This window comes from Silurus meridionalis, chromosome 3 (genome assembly GCF_014805685.1).
Source record: "Silurus meridionalis isolate SWU-2019-XX chromosome 3, ASM1480568v1, whole genome shotgun sequence".
In the NCBI taxonomy this organism is placed as follows: domain Eukaryota; kingdom Metazoa; phylum Chordata; class Actinopteri; order Siluriformes; family Siluridae; genus Silurus; species Silurus meridionalis.
The window spans coordinates 19018943-19042631 of record NC_060886.1 but is presented as its reverse complement, the minus strand read 5'-3'; the positions used below and the strand labels follow the sequence as shown (position 1 = coordinate 19042631).

General features: G+C 37.8%; 1 protein-coding gene across 4 annotated transcripts in view; it reads left to right on the top strand.

Moving 5' to 3' along the window:
* Positions 1-22931, top strand: part of pde11a (phosphodiesterase 11a) — a 53282-nt gene extending 30351 nt beyond the window's left edge. For all 4 annotated transcript variants that reach the window (XM_046845210.1, XM_046845212.1, XM_046845211.1 and 1 more), the window contains 10 exons: positions 5809-5955; positions 6350-6457; positions 9669-9778; positions 10397-10487; positions 12109-12209; positions 12905-12982; positions 13121-13184; positions 13304-13378; positions 14626-14709; positions 20478-22931. In XM_046845210.1, the coding sequence (XP_046701166.1) occupies positions 5809-5955; positions 6350-6457; positions 9669-9778; positions 10397-10487; positions 12109-12209; positions 12905-12982; positions 13121-13184; positions 13304-13378; positions 14626-14709; positions 20478-20654 (1035 nt within the window). In that variant the 3' untranslated portion in view covers positions 20655-22931. The remainder of the gene's footprint in view (positions 1-5808; positions 5956-6349; positions 6458-9668; positions 9779-10396; positions 10488-12108; positions 12210-12904; positions 12983-13120; positions 13185-13303; positions 13379-14625; positions 14710-20477) is intronic.
* The last annotated feature ends 758 nt before the right edge of the window (positions 22932-23689 follow it).

The window sequence follows — 23689 nt, the reverse complement described above, 5'->3', positions numbered from 1 at the left end:
CATTAGGAACAACCTGCAAAGTGCTCCTCCATTCATGAAGCACCTGAATGAACATGGGTGAGACACAGGACCATATACTGCAGCCATCCTCTGTATCCCTCCTCTCCATCTTGTCATTTTCTACATGAACTTTTTAATATTCTTTGGTCTTTGACTTAATAAGACACACCATTCTTGGTGACTACAGTGCACACTGAAAAAAGATTACTAAATTTAGGTTAGAGAGTTGAATTGAAGCCACAAATATATTTGCCTGAGTGGTTTTGCTGTGTCCTGCTAGTGCAATATATTCTGTTTAATTTTCTTATTTGTTAGGTATTCCAGGTTTTTTATTCATGCTTTTTTTATTCATGAGTCGGAACAATCATAATAAAGCATACAACAATGAAAGAAAATTTGAAGATACAGTACTCAAGTATTAATATGTGCCAAGAATGCTGTAATTACTGACATACAGTGTGTTTCTTAATCTTATCCTTCAACCCTATTTAGTTAATATCATGGTATTGCTAGCAATCTACTGGTGCCCAGCTCCCTATACTTTGTGAAGACCTTTGGATTAAATCAAGGTCAGGTGTAAATAATTACACAGCACCATCATACTCAGTGTGTGTGGTGTCAAGATCACCTGGCTACAGATGTTGCAACATCATTCAATTTGGGCAGAAGACAAAAATGACTGTGACGTCCTGCAGTTACCTTCTTTGTCTTTTTCTGAAAATATGCCTAATACCTAGCACAGAACAATATCAAATAGGCAGAGAACATAATTAGGATATTGTATGGGTTGGTCAACAGCTGAAAAATCAAGTCATCCCGGTCAACACACTGTTGATTAATCTGAAAGCGATGAATTCAATGATAAATCCTCTAATTGTTCTATCTACTAGCATGGCTGTATCTTTTTTTTAAATAATGAACAAAATGGACATGCTTAGTACATAGTAGTGGACAGGGTTAATGGCTTTTGCTATGTGTACAAAAAGCATTAGAGTCACAAGCTTACATATCACACAAATAGAGGCCATATCAAGGTCAGATGTCTGTACCATCAATAATGATTTTACAAACTTTTTTTCAACAGAGTAGATGACTTTGACAGGATAAAAAAATGTAAAACTTATAGATTTGAAATGATGCACCCATCTCTTTATCACACTACCAGTGACAATCATTATTATAGTAGCTAACAATAGCATATGTGTAAAATATTGTGTTGAATTATCCATTACTACATTACTAAATACAAGGGTGTCTACCTAAATGCTCTCAATTCTCAACTGCTTATTATGCTTAATATTAATACTTAATATGATTAATAAACAAAACATGATTATTTTAGTCATAGAAACTGATAGTTTTTGATATTTTTTTAATGTTGGTTTTAGCCGTGTCTCATTTTCCACACTAGTTACACTTTATTTGGATAGACCATAGGACATATACTACAAAGAGTCAGCAAACATTTAAAGACAATTAACACCCTCTAAGTTGACTGTCATCAATCTCTATTAACTAATTCTAATATATAAATAGTTTAGTTTGTTTTTGTTTAGTAGATACTGTTAGGTTTTTATTTTTAATTAGAAGATAATTACATTATTAATTTAGTTTATTCGATAATCTACACACACTCTATAGACCTAAATTCAGTCTTAAGTTGTAGCACAATTTCTAATTCAGTTCATGTTTTTAATATATTTCATGATATAAAATTGCAAGATAAGGTCAGTTGACAGAATCTGTAGATGTCTTTACATTAACTAAACAAATGTGGTACCTTTAAGTGTTTTCAAAAAGTCTTCTCCTGTTAGGGGTCGCCACAGCGGACCATCCGCCTGTTTGATTTGGCAGGTTTTTACGCTGGATGCCCTTCCTAACGCAACCCTCCCCATTTATCCGGACTTGGGACCGGCACTTAGAGTGGCTGGGGTTGGTTCCCTGACCGGGGGGTCGAACCCGGGCTGCAGCGGTGAGAGCGCCGCATCCTAACCATTAGACCACCGGGGAACCTAGATCAGATGTTATATAATATCTTATAATTGTTTATATAATAGTAGTTTCCTATCATCTCTATCCAAATCGGTGCTATATTTCTGCCTCCTCTCAAATTTTGTTGCCGAGCAAGATGGCGTGACTGACAGGGTCCTTCTATCAGAGGAGTCAGTGTACTCATTAAATGCTGCAACTTCACTGTCAGCATACCAGGCAGAAATTTTAGAGGAGATAGGACAACAGCTCGACCTGGGAGTGCGTAACCCAGCACTCTGGGACGAAATATGTGTTGTAAATGATTTTATTCTGCGTTTTTCGTGTGGTGCAGTTTAGGGCTGTGGCCGGGTGACGGGCTTGGCTTTGTTAGGTGCTAGAGCATTATGGCTAAACCTGTCAGGCTTGGGGGGTGCGCAGAAATGGAAGGTGATGAATACAGCTTAAGATCCTGCTAAAGGTCAGTTTGGTCCAGCTCTCAAGAAGATGAGAAAAACCAGCACCTTAGGGAAACAAGTGGATGAAGCTTTTAGCCTCTGTTTACCATGCAAGCAAACACCCCGACCACCCTCTCAGACAGCGTGACAGGGCTTTGGTGCAGGGGCAGCAGTGAGAGGGACACAGATGAGGGTGAGCAGTAAAAGACCTGTTTCCAGCAGGCAGCAAGCTGACCAGCGTCCGAGATCGGATTGCTCTGGACCAGGCGGGAAGCATACGTTTGTGGCCGCAGCAGATAGAGACCGTCTGCCCTACCCTGAGCAATGAAAGAAGAAGTGCTCTACCTGACACGTGAACGTTACCCTATCCTCCTCTCTCCGCCTGCGACAAGTAGGGGGGGGAATCCAGCCCAATTTTGAGTTTAATAAGACCTTCAAGTTCTCCTCAAGTTTGAGAAATCACCAAGCACTCACACAATGTGTTCAGACACATTTCAGTTCAGGGGTTTATACTGTACACCAAAAAAAGTACAGTATCACATCTGAGCCACGGGCTAAGAGTAAGTTAAAAAAACATAATAAATGTTCCACTGTTGAAGCCAGGCAGACAGCTGAGGGCCACAGTTTCTGAAAATTTGAAAGAAATAGTAACTGCACCCCTAATCTTACCGCTGGAGGGAGTGATCGCTCTTCCAGTGGAACCCAGCATGGCGATGGTCATGACGTCATAAATGTGCAACCACAAGGTAATAAAAGAGTACAGGGGTCCTCTGTGGGTGTTAAGCACCATATGCAGGGGTACAGACTTAAATTTGTCATGAAACCACTCGGTTTCAACAGGGTGTTAGTCTCTATGGCTTGCGTCCTGGTGGCCGAGATCGACTCTCTTTTAAACAAACAAGCGATCAGAGTTGTGCCAAAGAAGGAAATCTGTCAGAACTTTTATTCCCATTATTTTGTGATTCCAAAAAGAGGGAACACATCTCTTCATCTGATTCTAGACCTGAGTGTATTAAACTAACACAAGGAATTACTCATTCAAAATGTTGACACACAAAGTGCTTTGTCTATCGATCCGTCCAAACGTTTGGTTTGTAATGATCGCTTTGTCAGATGCGTTTTTTCACATAAGCATTTACCCGTCTCTAAGAATAACATGCTGAGGGACTGCTTAAGAGTTTCAAACCATTTTATTCGGACTGCCTCTAGCTCTGAGGGTGTTTAGCAAATATGTAGAAGCTGCTCTGTTCCTGTTGAGAAACAACATAATATGAATATTTTCTTACATAGACAATTGTCTGACACGCTCTTTATTGAGAGAGCAAGCAATCAGAGATGCACACAGTGTGGTAATGCATCTCTGCAACTTGGGGTTTAGAATAAATATGGAAAAGAGCTGATTGGAGCCCTCTCAATGCACAGAATATCTACGCTGACAGAGAGGAGAATCACGTTTTATTTTTTTACATAGTAACTCTCCCGTTTTCAGATAGGAATAGTGGTCCTATTTAGGGCATGCTTACAAATGCTGGGTTTAATGACTTCAGTAATTTCGGTAGTACATCTGGGACTTCTCATGATAAGGGATTTTCAGTGATGGGTTGTGCATCTACAGCTGTGTTCCCGGCGGCATCTCACTTGACCGGTAAGAATAAACTATGCATGCGTCAAAGCGCTCCGACATTGAAAAAGCCCCACGACTCTCAAAGGATTCCCTTGGGGACGGTGTCATCGAGAGTTACTATGACGACGGACGTGTCCTTAAAAGGCTGGGGAGTGACTCTAATGGGAAGAGCTGTGAACAGTGTTTGGCTCCACAGCTGATTCGCATGCATATAAACTACCTGGAGTTGTTGGCAGTGTTTTTAGCACTGAAACATTTTCTGACCTTCATAATAGGCTGTTATGTTTTAGTGAAAAGGAACAATTCCACAGTGTTTTTTTTACATCAACGGACCTTTTTTCTCAGCTGGGAGGGGAGATTTATCATCCGAACTCAGACCAGATAGCTATGGACCTGGCCCATGAAAGGTGGCTCTTGAGTGCAGCAGGTCTGCCCCATCACTCTTACACACAGAGTGCCAGAGCCTCATCCATTCACACACCTTTTCTACTTTGAAAGCATATTTAGCAGCTATTTCTGCATGACATGTTGGTTTTGGTAATGAGTCCGCAGGTCTGCACACTGGCAGTCCTTTTATTAAGGTAGCATGCCATAAAAGGCAGATGTCCAGGCAGATGTCCCACTGTGGGATCTGTCTATGGTCTTATAGGCCCTTTCTCAACACCCTTTCGAGCCATTGAATGGCATGGGGTTAAAGTGTATTTCTCTTGAAATGGTGCTGCTTATAGCTCTGGTGACAGCTAAGCATGTGATCAAGATACAAGCGAGTTGTCTGTCATTCCAGCTTGTTTGCAGTTTGCTCTAGGGCTCACAAAAGTTTGCTTTCTACCTAACTTGGCTTTTATACCTAAAGTGGTAGTTCTTATAGATGTCCCATTACAGAACTTACAGCCTCCCACCCTCCTCCATTCTCCTTGGAGGATCAGTGGTTGAATTTGTTATGTCCAGTGTGTGCCCTTCTTATGTATGTGGAGAGAACAGCAGGCTTCAGGAAGAATGACCAGCTCTTTGTGTATTGGGCTACCCTCACAAGGGGAAGCTGTTGTCATGTCAGCGGCTGTCCCACTAGATTGTAGATGCCATATTTCTAGCATATAAATGCAGAGGTTCTTAAGCACCTCGAGGTTTAAGGGTCCACTCTACAAGGGGCATGGTGGACATCATAGGCCTTACTTAGGGGAGTTTCTGTTCAGGATATTTGTGTGGCAGCAAGTTGGGCTACACACTTTTGTGCGATTTCATAGACTGAATGTGTCTGAGCCATCCTTAGCACATGCAGTGCTAGGAGCCAAAAGGTCTGAGCCTATGTAATTATGTATAGCGGGAACATGTTGTGCAAACCAGGAGTATTCTACATCTTCATTGTGGAACACCGTGTGAAGCCATTAGAAAAAAAAAACGATGGGGTACTTAACATAATCCAAGATTCTTTGATAACAGAGTGAGGTGTTTTACCAACACTTTCCTCCTTGCACAGGAATGGGAAGAAATCTCGCTCCAATGATGTTGTAAGGGGTTGAACTGGGTGATATAGGAGGGGTGGAGCCTAGTCACTTGACGACCTGTCTGTCAAATACAGACGTGGTGTCATAGGAGCTTCCGTAGTTGTTCACGCCCAAATTGATTCCCATTGTGAAACACCTCACTCAAAGAACCCGGGATTATATTAAGTAACCCATCGCCTTGTTTTGACCCAGAAATAAAGCCCAAAAAGGTTTAAAAAAAAAACTCTCTGTCTCCCTGTCTCTTCACTTTCAGGCAGCGAACATCCCTCTGGTGTGTGAGTTGGGCATTGATAAGCTCTCTTTTGATGACTTTTCTCTGGACCAGGATGCCATGATAACTGCAGCCTTGCGCATGTTCATGGAGCTTGGCATGGTGCAGAAATTCAAGATAGACTATGAGGTCTCTCTCTCTCTCTCTCTCTCTCTCTCTCTCTCTCTTTAACACACAGACATACACACTCTCTATACATAGACTCTACCAGTTTCTTCATCTACTGAAATTTTTGGGCTCTCTTCTATGTCTTTTTTCAAGATGAGGTCATGTTGCTCTATATCATATACTTATGGCCTTAAATCTTTCTCGTTCTTTTCTGTCTGTCATATGTTGCTTTTCTGCATCATTTTAAAAGATGCAGAAAAGCATCTTTTTATATAAAAATACAAAAGTCAAGGAATAAAACCCTCTCCTGCTCTCCTATCTTCATTGGACTATAGTATATAAACATTTACTACTATCACATGATTCTGTTTTTTGTTTATTTTTTCTGTTTCTCAATTGCACTCTATTTCTTTAGACATTGTGTAGGTGGCTGCTGACTGTAAGGAAGAACTATCGTATGGTTCTGTACCACAACTGGAGACATGCGTTCAATGTTTGCCAGTGCATGTTCTCCATGCTTACTGTAAGTCACACAGATACAAAGTTAACAATACTCCTTTTGATGTTTCTCCATGTGTATAATTGTTTGTGTGTGTGTGTGTGTGTGTGTGTGTGTGTGTGTGTGTGTGTGTGTGTGTGTATGTGTGAGTGTGTATGTGTGAGTGTGTGCATGCAGGGTAAGTTTATTTGTGTTTAATTCAGGGCAGAAGGAAGACATTAGGCATACTAGAATTTTTACATCACATTACATCATAGCTTTTTTTTATATAAGCCACTTCAATAAATAATGACACAAAATCTAAAACAAAGGTAGAAATTAATAATAATAATATGAAAAGCTGAAACACTATGCAGCCTCTATGTAGATATGGTCAGTGTAAAGTGTTTCTTTTGCTTATCAGGAGTACAGGAGAAAGCACCTCAGTGTTGCTTTACTAGCATTTGCAGCACTCTGCACTTGGTCTGCTGTGCTTCATGCTGGAACTGTTCCCTATATCCCTGATTATGTTTGTGTTGCATTTTTCAATTTTTTTTGAAAAACCTCCAAAAGTACAGTGTGAAAATGGCCCTGAAATATACATTGTGAAAGCCAGAATATATCACATTAAATGGAAGTAAAATGCTTTCAGTGTTCTCTGCAGTTTGTGTCGTAGGCAGGAACAGCACTAGTGCATTAGGACCACATGGAAAATCCTTTTTTTTGTTTTATTTCATTCATTGTGTTAAGACATTTAGAAAAGATCTTGGCTAATCCTGTCAATCCTGAAAACTACTACGCTATTTATAACTTGAGATCTTAACCTAGGTCCAATCCTAAACTCAGGTTATTGTCTGTGTGGAGTTTTTGTGCATGCTCTGTCCATGTGCATGACAACATACAGATAGGCAGATTGGCAAAACTAAACTGCCTGTAGGTGTGAATAAGCGTGTGAATGAACGTGTAATCTTTGTGTAAATGGTACATTGTGATGGACTGGCATTCCATCCACGGTGAATTATTTCACCTTGTATTTTGTGATATCTGTATAGTTTCAAAATGCACTGCGACCCTGACCCAGAAAAAGTGCTTACTAAAGATGAGTGGCAGAATATCGAATGGCATTTCATAATTTTTTTTATCCATTTAGAGTTACATTTAATGTTGGGAGTACCCCTTATATTATATATAAATGTAAACAGTGGATTTCTTACCATTTTCTATTATCTCTTGAAGTTGGAGAATGTCATGTTACAGAGATGCTGCAAATTCCTAAAAAATACTATATAATAGTAAATAAATATATCTCTAATTATTAGAAAAGTTGCTGACACCACAGACTCCTTTTAAAGAGGCTAAATAAATGTCTCCTTACATAAAACTTATTTACATAACAATTAAGAGAGTTTTTGCTAAACAATTTCCCCTGCAATAGCTGCTATTCGAGAAATGTTAATATATATCAGAACATCCATATAAACCTGTTTTTTGCCTTGCAGCTTGCGCTACTGTTGAACCGATGCTATTATACACTGAACAAAATTATAAACGCAACATTTTTGTTTATGCCCCCATTTTTCATGAGCTGAACTCAAAGATCAAGACTTTTTCTATGTACACAAAAGGCCTATTTCTCTCAAATATTGTTCACAAATCTGTTTAAATCTTTTTTAGTCTTTGCCGAGATAATCCATCCACCTCACAGGTGTGGCATATCAAGATGCTGATTAAACAGCAAGATTATTGCACACGTGTGCCTCAGGCTGGCTACAATAAAAGACCACGCTAAAATGTACAGTTTCATCACACAGCACAATGCCACAGATGTCGCAAGTTTAGAGGAAGCGTGCAATTGGCATGATGACTGCAGGAATGTCCACAGAGCTGTTGCCTGCAAATTGAATGTTTATTTCTCTCCCATAAGCCGTCTCCAAAGGCATTTCAGAGAATTTGGCAGTACATCCAAACGGCCTCACAACCGCAGACCACATGTAACCACACCAGCCCAGGACCTCCACATCCAGCATCTTCACCTCCAAGAGTATTTGAGACCAGCCACCCAGACTTCTGCTGCAACAATCGGTTTGCATAACCAAAGAATTTTTGCTCAAACTGTCAGAAACCGTCTCAGGGAAGCTCATCTGCATTCTCGTCATCCTCAACGGGGTCTTGACCTGACTGCAGTTCGGCATCGTAACCGACTTGAGTGGGCAAATACTCACATTCGATGGCATTCACTTTGGAGAGGTGTTCTCTTTACGGATGAATCCCGCTTTTACAGGGCAGATGGCAGACGTGGCGTCGTGTGGGTGAGCGGTTTCCTGATATCGCTGTGGATCGAGTGGCCCATGGTGGTGGTGGGGTTATGGTATTGCCAGGCGTATGTTATGGACAACGAGCACTTTTATTGCGGTGCATTATATTGTTGGCATTTTAATTGCACAGAGATACCGTGATTAGATCCTGAAGCCCATTGTTGTGCCATTTATCCACAACCATGACCTCATGTTGCAGTATGATAATGCACGGCCCTTATGTTGCAAGGATCTGTACACAAATCCTGGAAGCTAAAAACATCCAAGATCTTGCATGGGCAGCATACTCGCCTGACATGTCACCCATTGAGCATGTTTGGGATGCTCTGGATTGGCGTGACAGCGTGTTCCAGTTCCTGCCAATATCCAACTTTGCACAGCCATTGAAGGGAAGTGGACCAACATGCCACAGGCCACAATCAACAACCTTAGAGTGGCCTTTTATCATAGCCAGCCTAAGGCACACCTGAGCAATAATCATGCTGTCTAATCAGCCTCTTGATATGCCACACCTGTGAGGTGGATGGATTATCCCAGCAACGGAGAAGTGCTCACTAACACAGATTTACACCGATTTGTAAATAATATTTGAGATATAAGTCTTACATCTTTTAGTTCAGCTTACAAAAAATAAGGGGCAAAAACAAAAGTGTTGCATTTATAATTTTGTTCGGTGTAGATAATTACATTCTTTGGACTAATCGGAATCAAGAAATTACCATCCTGTTGGTTTAAATGAACGTAAATTAAACAAAAGTGATAAAATCGAGCAAAATAAAGAACATTATTATTAAATTATTTGCATTGGAAATACAATTTGTCAGCTAAACTGTACAGAACAATTATATTTTGATTATACTGCTATATAGCCTCTGTGGAGAACCCTGTTTATGAAATCATATATGCATATTTGTGTGTGTATGTGTGTGTGTGTGTCTCAGACTGCAGGCTTTCAAGAGACCCTCTCAGAGTTGGAGATCTTAGCACTCATTGTGGGCTGTGTGTGTCATGATTTGGACCACCGTGGAACCAACAATGCCTTCCAAGCCAAGTATGACAGGCACACAGTATAAAAATTGATTATGCATAGCCACAATCACCAACCTTTTCAGCTGTAACAAACCAGCTGAATGATAAGCATCACAATTCTAGGTTTATTGGTTGATAAATGTAACTAGCCCAAAGTAAAAGTACATAACATTAGAAATTAAGAAACAGTAAACTCTCTGAGCGCACATGTGTTATCTGTACCATCCACTGTGTACAGTGAAATTGCATCAGCATTCATTCTACTGGAACTTTGCCTCTTGTTATCATGTTACAGCCTAGAAATAGAATGGACTTGAGATTTGGAAATTTTATTTAGAAAACCTGTTTGAAGAATGATTTAGAAATAAAAATTTTAAAGGTTGTGATTGGATTAGTAGTCACCTGCTATGAACTGGAGCAGTATGTGTGACAGAGCGGTCTAGATTTGGCAAATATATAAACTTGTGTTGAGAGAGTGTGTGTGTGATGGATAAACAGTAAACACACTCTTTCACCTGCCAGCGCACTTGCTATCTATATTACCTCTTATTTGGCAGAGCATAAAGCATGTCCTTTCCAGAGTTGTGAGCAAGATATCATGTGTCTCTCTCTCATCACATTCTCATCATATTGCCCTCAGGACAGGTTCTGCTCTATCGCTCCTCTATGGGACCTCAGCTACAATGGAGCATCACCACTTCAATCATGCTGTCATGATCCTGCAGAGTGAAGTATGATCCCTCACACACACACACACACACACACACACACACACACACACACACACACACACACACACACACTAGGCACATTCTATTCATTAACCATCATTACAGAACAGCAGAACAAAAACGATTACAGCTTACTTACTTTAATAACGGTACTGACAGCTACCATGACCGTAATGTCTATCAAACATGCTTTTGAATCCATGTGATGATAAAAATGAAGAATTAAAGAGGCAGATAAAAATGTAGGTTTTAGATACAGTACATAGATTAACAGCATATGCTCTTTACATTACAACTTCTAGCAGCACATCTGAAAAGACCATGTTTACCGTATATTTGAAAGGAATAAGCTGAATGCAACCTTTTATTTGGCATCTTCTATAACTGTTGATCCTCTACTTGCACACTGCAGAGGGAGAATCTGGAGGCAAGCTCCTTAACAAACGTCCTTAGACTAAATGGAAATGTTATCTTTCTCAGATTGAGCCCCTACTGCTACTATTATAAATGTGTTTCAGGTCTTAAGTATTTTTAGTATTACAGTAATCCCCCGTTTATCGTGGTGGTTACGTTTCAAAACTGCAAGCGATAAAAGAAAGACCACGATAAACGGACGCCACCCCAAAAATGCTATTATACGTATTCAGTACTGCATTGTATTAATATTTTACTTCATTTTATAATCAATAATTATATTTTTATTAATACATTTCGATACTTCAACATAAAACTCCATAAAAACAAAGGTTTTTTGATCTATCGTGCTATCTGCAAGAGACCGGGAAAATCAGCTAAACAAATTAGTTATGTGGCAAATGCAATTCCGCAATAAACCGGGGGTGCGAGATTCGAACCGCGCTAAAGCGGGGATTACTGTATAAGAAACCCTGTAGTATGCCCAATTTTTAAAATAAAGCTACCAAAACACATTCAGTTTGGTTTTTAATTTTATTAACATGAATAATCGTGTTAACAGAGAAACATGACAGTGTTTACTGTTATAAAGCACACTGAAGACAAAATATTGGACCAAATTAATCCTCGTGTGTGCGCACAGAGCAGGTGTGGAGGTTTGAAAGGACAAAAATAGGTTGGCATTGAAAATGGGATCTTGACTTAAGTGTGGCATAACAGAAATATGTTTGGAATATCACTCGTTTAAATCACACTGATCGAAGGAAGTCACCGAAAGCAATATTGGCTGTACTCTGTATGTGGGAGGTCTCTCACCACTGTCAGTTAGAGAGACACTATTCAGTCAAAGGTGTTTATCAGTGTGGAAGAGGGCACATTCCAAGTGTGTCATGCTGCCATATAGTGGGGGTTTGATAAACTCATAAGGTTTCCATGAGCTGGGGTGTGTAGAGGTATAAATAGATGAGGTAACTCCTGTTGTTCTCATTTGCTTTAACTACACTAGTAATGTATTACATTAAGATGCTATAGATTTATTGACAGGCTTGATAAACTATTAAAATCTTCGAACTTTTCTAATCAGCAAGAGGCTGCAAACCACAGAGATAATCAGTTTAATTAAAAAGTATAAAAGTAACAAAATATAAATGTACTGATTTATCAGACATTTTCAGCTCCACAGACACATATCTTTACTCTTTTCCAGGGCCATAATATATTCTCCAATTTGTCATCCCGGGATTATGGAGACCTTATGCAGCTGCTGAAACAGTCCATCCTGGCTACAGATCTCACATTGTACTTTGAGTAAGTGCTGCAAAACCACCTACAAAACTCTCACTGAGCGCTCCAAACACCACTAAAGAGTTAAGAGAGTAGGGGATATATATAAATAAATAAATTACAGAAAATACATAAAGCTAGAAAAAGCAAGAAAAACTAATTGTTAGAGGTTATTTCGAATGCCAAGGCTAATATTTTAGACCTGCAAAAGTATTTAACTTTCTCCAAAAAGAGAAAATGTGTGACATCATGTAACTAATAAGAAGATTCCGATCTTTTGTAATGGCTCCAATCCATTGCATATGTTGTTTAAATGCAGAAGCATGAATTGGAACCAGGAATTAAATGTGTGTATGATGAAACTATGTGAATGGGTATGACGTGATGTTTCCTTAGCCTCTACTGCGCCCGTGTGGTTAGAGGTTGAAACACACAAACACATTTTTCAAGACTGAAAGCATTGCCAGGTGCTAAATCAAAGAATGTGGAATGGACGTTTACATTAGAAGATTATTAAAGAATGGGCAGTTATCTTTTGGGTGAGGCTTTTTCAGCTGTCAATAAAATATCTTAGGGAAATACTCCAGTCCCAAGCTGTATAAAAAATAGATTACATGATTGCATTTCTAATGCATCTCTAATTGATCTGTGGGATTGTCTATTTCACTTTGCAGTTCTGCATGGTGAATGGTGCCATCATTAATATTAATTTTCCACAGGAACCGAAACCGTTTCTTTGAGCTGGTAAATAAAGAGGAATATAACTGGAATGTTAAAGAACACAGAGATATGTTCAGGTCAGTCATTTACATCCAATTATGCCTTACTGACATCAGTATGATTCATAGCCCAAACACCCTTAATTAATTCATATAGGCATAAAATCCATACTAGTTGTACATCTTGTGTTTAACATAATTCGCTCTCTATCTCAGATCAATGTTAATGACTGCATGTGATTTGGGAGCTGTGACCAAGCCATGGGAAATCTCTCGCAAGGCAAGCACTATTTCCCACTTAATTACACCACTTTTTTTACTGTAATGTTGCTTACAGCATGTGTGTATACATAAATGCTTAAATATTTGTAATTTCATATATTCTTTGTGTCAATAAAGGTAGCAGAGCTGGTCACAAGTGAGTTTTTTGAGCAGGGAGACAGAGAGAGATCTGAACTGAAGCTGACTCCTTCTGTAAGTCTAATTTAATCTGCTTTTCTTTTCTTTTCTTTTTTTCCTATTCACATTCTTTTTACTGATTAGACTGCTATTGGGGCAAAATCAAAATAAAAAATCCACTGTGATTTATAGCATAAAATAAACAAAATGTTATATATAAAACTATTAAAACTGTTAAACGCAAAGCACATTCAAAGACCAATTAATTATTTAAATATATTACGATTTAAAAATATGATTACATTTTAATACATTTTTGAATTGTATTTTAATTTAATGTGTATCCTTCTTTCTCAAAGCCACATACTTTGTTAATGAAGCTAATATGTGCTATTCCGGATTATTTGTTGAATTAACTGAATTTTAGCTTCTAAATTGTAGTTGGTTTATTTAATGTTAATGTTTTATTATTGCTATTATTTCTATTATTACTATACATTGTTTAGAAAATCTCATAACAACTATTTTAAAGCCATCCGAACAGCATTCATTCATTCACTGCAGATTTAATTCCTGGGCTTGATTATAAACATACTGTCTGACCTAAAGACCATTTACTTTCACTTAAATTCAAAGATCAAACATACAGACACACTCGCACACCCACACAAATTGAACAAAGCAAAAATTCAAAAGCTTTTTCTTGTGTTTATGGCCCCTGATAATTGTAAAGCATGGAGGTGGGGGAGGGGGGGTACATTAGTAAAAAGGGGTAGCTTTTCAGAGCTTTGATGCTTAGGCGCTTTTGTGTACTATGACAGTAATTATGGCCTGGTGTGTAATCCTGGCCGGACACATTGCCTTTCTCCTCTGAAGTATCGCTAGCCTCAGGTTTAGCACTCAGTCAAAGTGTTTAGCAGCAAGTGTGTGGGCGTTCGCCATTATACATTCAGACACTGTGCTTCAGCCTGGGAACTATCTCTCCACCTCAGTCTGCTTTTGGTAGTAATGCAATATTATAACACACACACACACACACACACACACACACATACACACACACACACACTTACAGTACTTCCAGCAGAACCATTCTCAATCATGCCTCTCTGCCTCTTTTGTGATCTTCTGATGGTAAAGTAAATGTTTGTACTGTTGTACCAATAAAGCAGTTACTCATTTTCACTTCATAGTATTTCTGCCTGTACCACGGTTTTCACATTTTCACACAGACACATCTCTATACAGTACATTGTATTGCTAGGTAATGCGGGTAAAATTATATTTTTACATACAAATTTCCTATATGCATTTTTTTCTAGGCCATCTTTGACCGGAACCGAAAGGACGAATTGCCGAGTTTACAGTTGGAATGGATCGATGGTATCTGTGCCCCACTGTATGAGGTAATCATGGTCAAGAAGTCACCAAAACAGTTATGCAGGCTTTATAGGTGGCAAACTTTTATTTGGCCATGACCATTTACATTACATTACATTAGGCAGATGTGAAATCCAGAATTGTATTTATACAATTGAGCAGTTAAGGGTGAATAAAGCCCAGGAGTGGTCAGCATTCAATGCTGGGATTGAATTTATGACTTTTCAATTAGAAGTCCAGTGTCTTCTTAATGTCTTAGCTACCACTACCCACATACATAGAAACACCCTATACCAGCAAGTTTGGACATGTCATTATCTAAGGCATTATCTGAAAAAAGAAATTTCATGATAGCCAGGTGAATAAACACAGTGTATATCCTCTGTGGGACATTATGATACTGTCATCATGTCTCTTCAGTTTAACAATGGGTTCAGGTAGTCATGTGATCAGATGTTGCATTAGGGGAGAGGAACATGTTGGTGACCTAGTAACAGTGTAACTGTATTATTAGGGATCATTAGTCTGTTAGATACAGAGTGTATTGTGCAGTTTTCATGCGGTCAGCACCATTTCTATTCTCAGATTCACTTAGTATAGATTAGGGCTGTGAAATCATCATACAAAAAATTGCATTTACATTTTTTTCAAAGGATTTAATAGATATACAAAATGATCTACTATCAAAGACAAAGTGAACATATACAATATATTTGTGATATGAAAACATAAACTTTCGCAATACAATCAATAGAAGCCTAACCATAATTCTACTAAAAATAGTTTTTTATAACACACTCTTTTTGACAGTGATGATTAACTTAAAAAAAAAAAAAAAAAGATTATTCTAACCTGAATCTGTAAGAAAAATCCATCTTCATGCACTTATTTTCACATAGAAATGAGGGAATTTGGGAAATTTGTCAAAAGAACTAATCGGATTGTTATTTTCAAATTGCAAAGCTTTTATACAGTAGAACTTAATTAGAACTCTCAAATGTAATTAAACATATGTAGAAAAGTAAAGTGGCAAAAATGACAAACATTAATTCAGATCTAGTTTCTGATATAAGAAAGTGTAACATGACTAATATGTTTTCCATATATTACATCAATCTTTTATTATTAAACATGATTTAAACAGTGAATTGTGTCTGCCATTTTTAATACAGACACAAATGCTCCATTACCACAAATGACCTTCTTCACTGCAGGTTAAGTGCAACATGGGAAATTAGAAGAAAAATAATGGCCTGCTCAAAAACAATGGCCCCCTCTCACATAGAGGGGGAGACATGGCCTGGTTCAACATAAATCATCAGGCAGTTCAGCAGAAGCAGAAACAAAACAAAAGAACAGAGAAGACCAATAACCAGCCACAAACAATAAATAGGCCATGGTCTTTTAGAGTTTTAATAATAATAATAATAATAATAATAATAATAATAATAATAATAATAATAATGCATTTGTGTAAATTAGGTTTAGCTTTCTAACGATTAAAAGTTATTTTTCATTTTTTTGTGAGGAAAACAAATTATGGCTGGCAAAAATAGAAGCTTGATCATTAGCGATACTAAAGATGCTTTAAAGCTTTAGATTGCTTTGATAGTCTTATACATTTATCACAGTAGGGATTTTTAAGTGGTGTAGTAAAACTGACATGAAAGGTCCTGGAAATTTACATTTTAATATAGCTACCAAAATCCTACATATTAAATGTATAACAAAAAGCATGTATCCTTTTTTTAAATATGCTAAATGTAATTCACAACCTGGCTTTAATTTGCATTAAATTTTATTTTAAAATATACACAAAACTACTATATTAAATGTGTAAACATAGTAAAGGTTTCTTCATTCCCAATAGACATGACACATCAGTAATGAAGTTTATTATTCAAGTCATTATAGCTGTCTTTGTGTATAGCAGATTTCATTCTGAATTCATCAGAATGCTAATGTAATGAATCTAATTAGATTAGACTTGGTGATTAATTTCAGTGAACATGTACATTACATTACATCACATTATATATGAGCAAAAAATAAAATGGGAAAAATATTTTAGTTCCATTCTGAGCTCAAGTTACAGTTTGTACAGAGTTTCTGTGCATGTTGAACCTGTGTCTCTGTGGGTTTCATCTAGGGTCTCTGGATTCCTTCCAAAATATGCAGGTAGACAAAGTAGGTAGATAAGATAAACAACCCTGTGGTTTAAATGTGTGTGCATAGTGCACGATGGACAGATATCCAAGCCAAGTTATATTCCCCTCACAACCCCCTTTATTCTCTGGATACAGTGAGATCTGGACCCGGATAATACGCTTACTAAAAAGAGTGGGTATGTCAGGAATGCTAATGTTCTGATTCATGTGGGAGTTCCACTGAAGCAGTGTCCTGTTTATGGTTAGACATTCTTAAATACCCATATGATTTGTGTTCACAGTAGGAAAGAGAAATTATTTATAGCTTAGAACTGCTGTTGCTACAAGACATTTTGCCCCTTAAACCTCCATCATTGATCATTGATCAAGAAAATAGACCTTATGTTAACACTGTAATCAATTCAGAAATTACTTTGGTTATTATAGTCACCTCCAAACTGTCTGGTACTGTCTGGTGTCAACAAGAAGAGAATGCATTTTCTTTGGAATCTGGAGTTTGGAGGTTTCTTCCTCATATCATCTCAGGGAATTCTTTCTTACTATTGTCACCTCTGGCTTGCTCATTAGGGTTAAATAAAAAATGTTAAAATTTATATGCATTATTTTTACATTTCTATGAAGCTGCCTAATGGTTTTCTGAGTGCTTTATAGATGTTAATGAATATTCAATACTGAACAGAAATAGAAAGGTCAGAACTATTGTTTTTCTGCTAATTCTGCTGACACAGTGCAGAACATGCATCCATGTTCGCTGTTCTCATTCCTTAGGGTCTGTAGGAGGCCAAGCCTCACTAGATGCACTGGTAATGTAAAGAAAGGTATTTTAAGGTAAAAGTAATCCATTGCATATGTATTTTGCTTCAGATTTGGTTACACAGAACCTCAGAAAATCTGAAAGAAGAGTTTGACTATGTGAGGTGAATGGAGTTATAGGCATCTGATTTCAGTCAACAATCTACATAATGCATCAATTAGCAGTGTGGTCCAGTTTCTCAGTAGACAAATTATTTTCCCTAGTTAGTTCACATTTTTATTACTCATAAGTGCATTATAAATCCAGAGTACTGAGAATGTGCACAAGGAGGAAACAATGATATTTCTGTGCATTTGCGTATAGGTTTTGTGGAAATTCAGTTTTCTGTCTCCCACAGTGCTGTCCCTGTACAGTATACATTGCACTATAAATAGTAAAACAGCCTATATTGTAAAGTGTGAACTAGTTTGCAACAGAATGATTTCATACACAAAATAGAGATACAGTGTATGGGAGGAAGAAAATCCCATTTTTTACATAATCTAATCTCACTTCAAAGTCCATATATTCCTGTCTTCCTCTTCCTCTCTCTGTTTGTTGTGGTACACTATGCTAAACACTGATGTCAATATGCAAACACATGCAGTACAGTATGTATTATTTTTCTTATCTATTATCTATTATTATTTATTACATTCACTGCCAAGACTTTCCACCTAATATATATAGTCAATTTCACATCACCATGACTATACCTTCTGTATAAATCTAGCTTTTTTTTTTATTGATATATTTTATCTAGTAGCTTCTGTCATCAAGACAAATACTTTGTATGTGTGTGCGTGTGTGTGTGTGTGTGTGTGTGTGTGTGTGTGTGTGTGTGTGTGTGTGTGTGTGTGTGTGAGAACAAACTTGTTAATAAACCCATACTGATATTGTTGGTTGGAATCCTGACAAACAGCTGCCATATCTGCAGGTACTAGCGAACCATGGCATAGGCAACATGTGTGATTGCATTGAGCTGCATTAGTACATTGTGTTCTATATAGATGCTCCTGATATCTTGTGGTGTGTCTGTGTGTCATTAAACAGTAATGGTAACAACCGTTTGTTGTGTGAAAATCTCAGAACATAGACAGTTACTGAAATATTCAAAGCATCCCATCTGGCAACAACAACCATGCCACAGCCAGAGTCTCTGAGATCATCTTAACGATTTTATGCTCTTCATTGCTTCGACAGAATTTGGCTTATTGATTGGATTGACTTGAATGGTGATGTGTGTGTTTGAGAATTTCCCCCTAGGATGAATAAAATTATCTATTCATCTTATACCATGCAATACCTGTCACAGTACAATTATATGATTTTAGTTTTTGAGACATTTCAAGTTTGTTTTCAAAACCAGTCATTTAAAAAATAAGTATATTTTTATATTTTTACATGCTGATTTGTCACTGGACACATCTACTTTCAGTTAGTATCTCATTAAGTCAAAGTATGTGTGCGTTTGTGTCTTGCCTTCACCAGTTCTTTACAGATGGGAACAAACCCACTGAACAGAAAAACAACACAAATTAGCATAGCTGCCAGCAAAACCCTGAGTAAATTTGTTATTGATATTGTAGTGGTGTTTACTGAGGGGGGTTGCTGGTGGATCCGAGCCAGGTAGCTAAAGAGATTAGCCATAAAAGTGTCTCCAATGCTTTACTTCAGTAATGACATGATACACTGTTGTTTCTAACAAGTGGCAGTGCATTAGCAAATGCAAGATTGTTTTAGGTTCTTTCTTTTGGAATTGAGGCCTGAACAAAAAAACCCCAAAAAAACAGCCTACTGGCTTACAATAAATCTTTCTTTTTTTTTCTTTTGCTTTCTGTGCAGCTGAAAGATTCTCAGGGGTTCTTAGGATGCTTAATAATCCCACTAATGGACAAAACAGAAAACCCTTACCAACCCTGTGTTCTGTCATCACTTTTTGACATGCTTTTTAGAACACATAAAAAAAAAACAAAAAACAACCACATCTGTGCTTAAGCATATGTGAATTAGTGTGTGAAAGCTGTGTAGTGTGTCAGGGATGCAGGGATGAAAGTTGCGAGTTAATTAATGCACTGTGAGAAACCAGGAAGATACACGTTTAATGCTTCCCATCTGTCAGTGAGGACATTGATCCTGAATGACAGAGAAATTACACCACATTGTATTATAAATTCATAGAATAAATATCAATTATGAATAAGTAAATTTTGGCGATATAATCACTGCTGCAAAAGAAATAATACATCTGCCAACTTGATTTAAAAGCATTTATTAAAATACTGTATAAGGTGTATGTCTAGTGTATCATAAAGATTATACAGTGTCATGGCCTTCTAACTTACTACTCAGACATTTATCCTAGGTTTCAGTCTCTGTGTGATTATGGTGTTTTGTTCCTCCCTGCCTGGTCTGAGTTTTCAGTTGCTCCTATATAGTTCCTTAGTTTAATTAAATTATTTCTTATCATTTTACATGTTATACTATATGTGTAGACGCATTTAGCGCAGTTTATTCTGATCCTGGTGGGGTTTGAGAAGCAAACGTGTAGATACTGTTTTCTTGCATGACTTTAATTCAGTTACATTTTATTTGCATAGGTCTTGTCACCATGCAGCTGTACAGAAATGTTGATAGAGGTTTAGATCCATAGCAAGCAAGCCTGAGGAGATTTGCAAGAAAAAAAAAGTCCCTGGGATGACAAAAGAGGACCCATCCTGTTCTGGGTGACATTCAATAGTGTTATTACAATGCCATTTTTCTTAGGAGGCAAATTATGATGATGATGATGATGATTATCATTTTGAATGTGTCTCTTATTCTTCCCATTTAGGCTTTTGTGAAACTGAACCCTAAGCTGCAGCCGATGGTTGATATGATCCAGGCCAATCGTGCCATGTGGGATGAGCAGCACCAGAAGCGGCAGCGCATCCAAGAACTTGTGAATCTCCCCAGCACTACCTGTGATGGTGACCTGGGTGACAAGGATGTGCTCAAAGCTGCGAGTTAGCTCCTGCCCACCACACCTCATCATGACCTCTGACCTCTTATCTGCAACCCAACCGCAGTGCTGTGCATGTGGGGAGTTTTGGCTCTGCTGCGAGCTTCCGTCTGCTGGAACGATGATCGCAATCTGATCTTACAGTGCCCCTGCAGGCTGCATGTATTAGCTCTCACCACCGGGGTGCGAGAGAACCAGGCAGCTGTGTGACTTGAATGTTTCTGTTTGGCATTGATGTTTTTCTTACCCAGAAAAGTCTGAGAATAGTTCTAGACTCAGGAAGAGGCAGTGTCTTTAGACCTAGAACTCTAATGTAGATGCTGTATTGTAGGACCTGGCCAGCTGTGTTGTTAGGGATGGCTAGGACTGAGCATTGCCACTGTTTCCACAGTTGTATTACTGAAGTGTAATCACTGAGTGTTTGATTATTCTGAATGTAAATCTTTCAGGAGTGCAGAGCTCTCTATTTTGTATTGTACATATTTAATTTAAGGTTATTGTTTGTCTGTTTTTTTTTTCCACCTGATGTAATTATTATTGGATCAGAGGTTTGCTGGGCTTAAAGGCTCGTGGCCATGCTTGCAACGCAAATACAATAGAGTGCTGCTATTTGTGCCTTGGTTAAAATTCTTTATGAAAGATGCATGCAGTCTTCTTCCAGCTTCATAATTATCTAGGGACTAGGTTTTATATCATTAAGAGTTGTGCAGCCGGTATGATGTCGTAAAACTCCCTTTGGAATTGTGATGTTGCTGCTTGCGCCTATTTTGGTTCTATTAATTAACTCAGGCGTGGTGTGAGAGGTCCATGCATTACCATAGAACATTTACATTAACGCACTCATCTATATTCACAATTTATCTTATTAGAGCTGATCCAAGCATTAGCCATATTATTTCGTGTACTGCGGTTGTGAAGTAGTCGACTAAACGGCAGTCATATTACTATCCTGAGCCCAAGACAATACAGAAAGAACATGTGCCTTTATAAATATTACTAAAGCATGTTGTCTTCACGATAACCACGTTTTATGGTTGAAGACATCGTGAACATCAGCATCATTGAAAATATTTTTGTCGATTTGGTTTAAAACTGCTTTCAGTCCTTATGGCAGATTTTCCAAAAATAGTTTTATAGTCTTTTCTATTGGACTAATAAGCCGGAGAGGGCCACAACAACTATCACTACTACAGTTTAGCTGAAGGTAAATGCAAATAGACTAAGCACAAGCACAATACTGGATCAGCCTAACCAAAAAAAACCAATACAAATCCAATAACTGAGTTTAATGAACTCTGTTGTTGAACCCGTTGTGCCTGCTACCACATGGCCACACAATTATTACCCGCTCACAGGTTCCACTGACACCAAGGTGCAGGTAATGTCATTCCACATCAGCTGCAGCTGTGTTTAATCACCTATTAGACTGTTATTTGCTAACACAGCTGGACATCCAGTGAGCTGATCATGACTGACATTACAGGACTTTATACAACTTTTGGGTTTTTCACAAGCAGTTGTTCTGGATGGCAGCTGAGCTATATAAATGTGAATATGCACATAAAATGAATCCATGAAAATCACAATTCTGTCTGGTTTACGTCGCTATAGAAACACCACTCATGAAGAGCATCCTTCAGTCACACACATTCGTTGACCCTGGAGATTGACAGTGTTTCAGTGTTTGCTTTTTTTTTTGTAATTTTTATTTTATTAATTTTTTTTTTTACAACCACTAAATCTCCTTGTTTATTTTGAATGTCATTGCTCTGAAATATTTAACTGTAGTTTTCCTGTGATTATCTGGTCACAGTTTAAATTTGTGTTGTGGCATTGTGAAAGTGTAGACTGAGACATTGCAAGTGCTCTGTGGCATGGATCTTCCTGCTCTTGGGAAATCAACTGAAATAACATGCTAACTGACAATGGGACAAATTTAACTGCATGAGGAAATAACTGCTCTAGATTTAGGGACTGAAGTGACAAATTAATGACCTTCACTGAGATTTCCATCAACGTTTTTAATGTGCGTGCATGAATAATGATTATTGCACCATAGTGGGGGAAAATAGTGTCAAATCTAGTTTTTTTTTTTTTTATTTCCACATGGCCTGTTTTTTTGGGGGTATTATTACTACTATTATTACTGTTATAAATAATTAGTCATCACATCCACATATCAGAATTTTTGTTTCTTTTTAAGGGACAATAAAAAAAAACTGAGGTGTCTTTAAAGCATGTTATTTGGAAATGTGTACTGTTTGATTCAAATAAACGTGCTGCTAGTAAAAAGTCCTTGCATTGGTTAAATGAGTAACCACTTGTGAATGGCTTTTGATTTGATGCCCCACAGCGAGGGAGAAATAAACTGTCTACACTGACCCCATGTGGACAAACATTTAATTGCAATGCAGAATAGGCCAAAGGTACAGTATATGCAAGTACGTATAAGCATTTATGAGGGTTGTGGTTGTTGGAAATGAAGATAGATGATGCACAGGAAATGGATTCTTATACCTGCAGCTATGATGCGTAGGCCAAATATATCGACTTTTTGGTGAATGATTTAAAAATTAAAGCTGCATGAAGTTTTTAGGAGTTCCTTCATAAATCTTCATTGGAACATGTTGGAAGGTCAGGAATGCAAACATCTCCAAATCAAGGGACAAACTAAACTAGTCAGTCACAAACCCCAGAATGAACTGTTGCCTCAGTTTTATGCAACATATTCAGTTAAAAAAAAAAAAAATAACGGTGTCAAACATGTTTTAAATGTGTTCATTTATTGCACAAACAGCACTGACAAAATGAACGCAAAGGTTAAACAGATTATCAAGAAAACTAGAGAATGACCCAAGTAGCATCCAGGACATTTGCAGGTTGTGAAATGGCAGGGATCAGGCTGCTATGAATGTTGAGAAAATGTTCATGAATTCCTTCATTCCATATTTCACACGCAAACACCAGACTGGTTTCAGTAAGTATTTACAACAGAGTTTGTTAGACTTTATTTACCGTGCAGTGAACAAGGGAGTACGCATTCA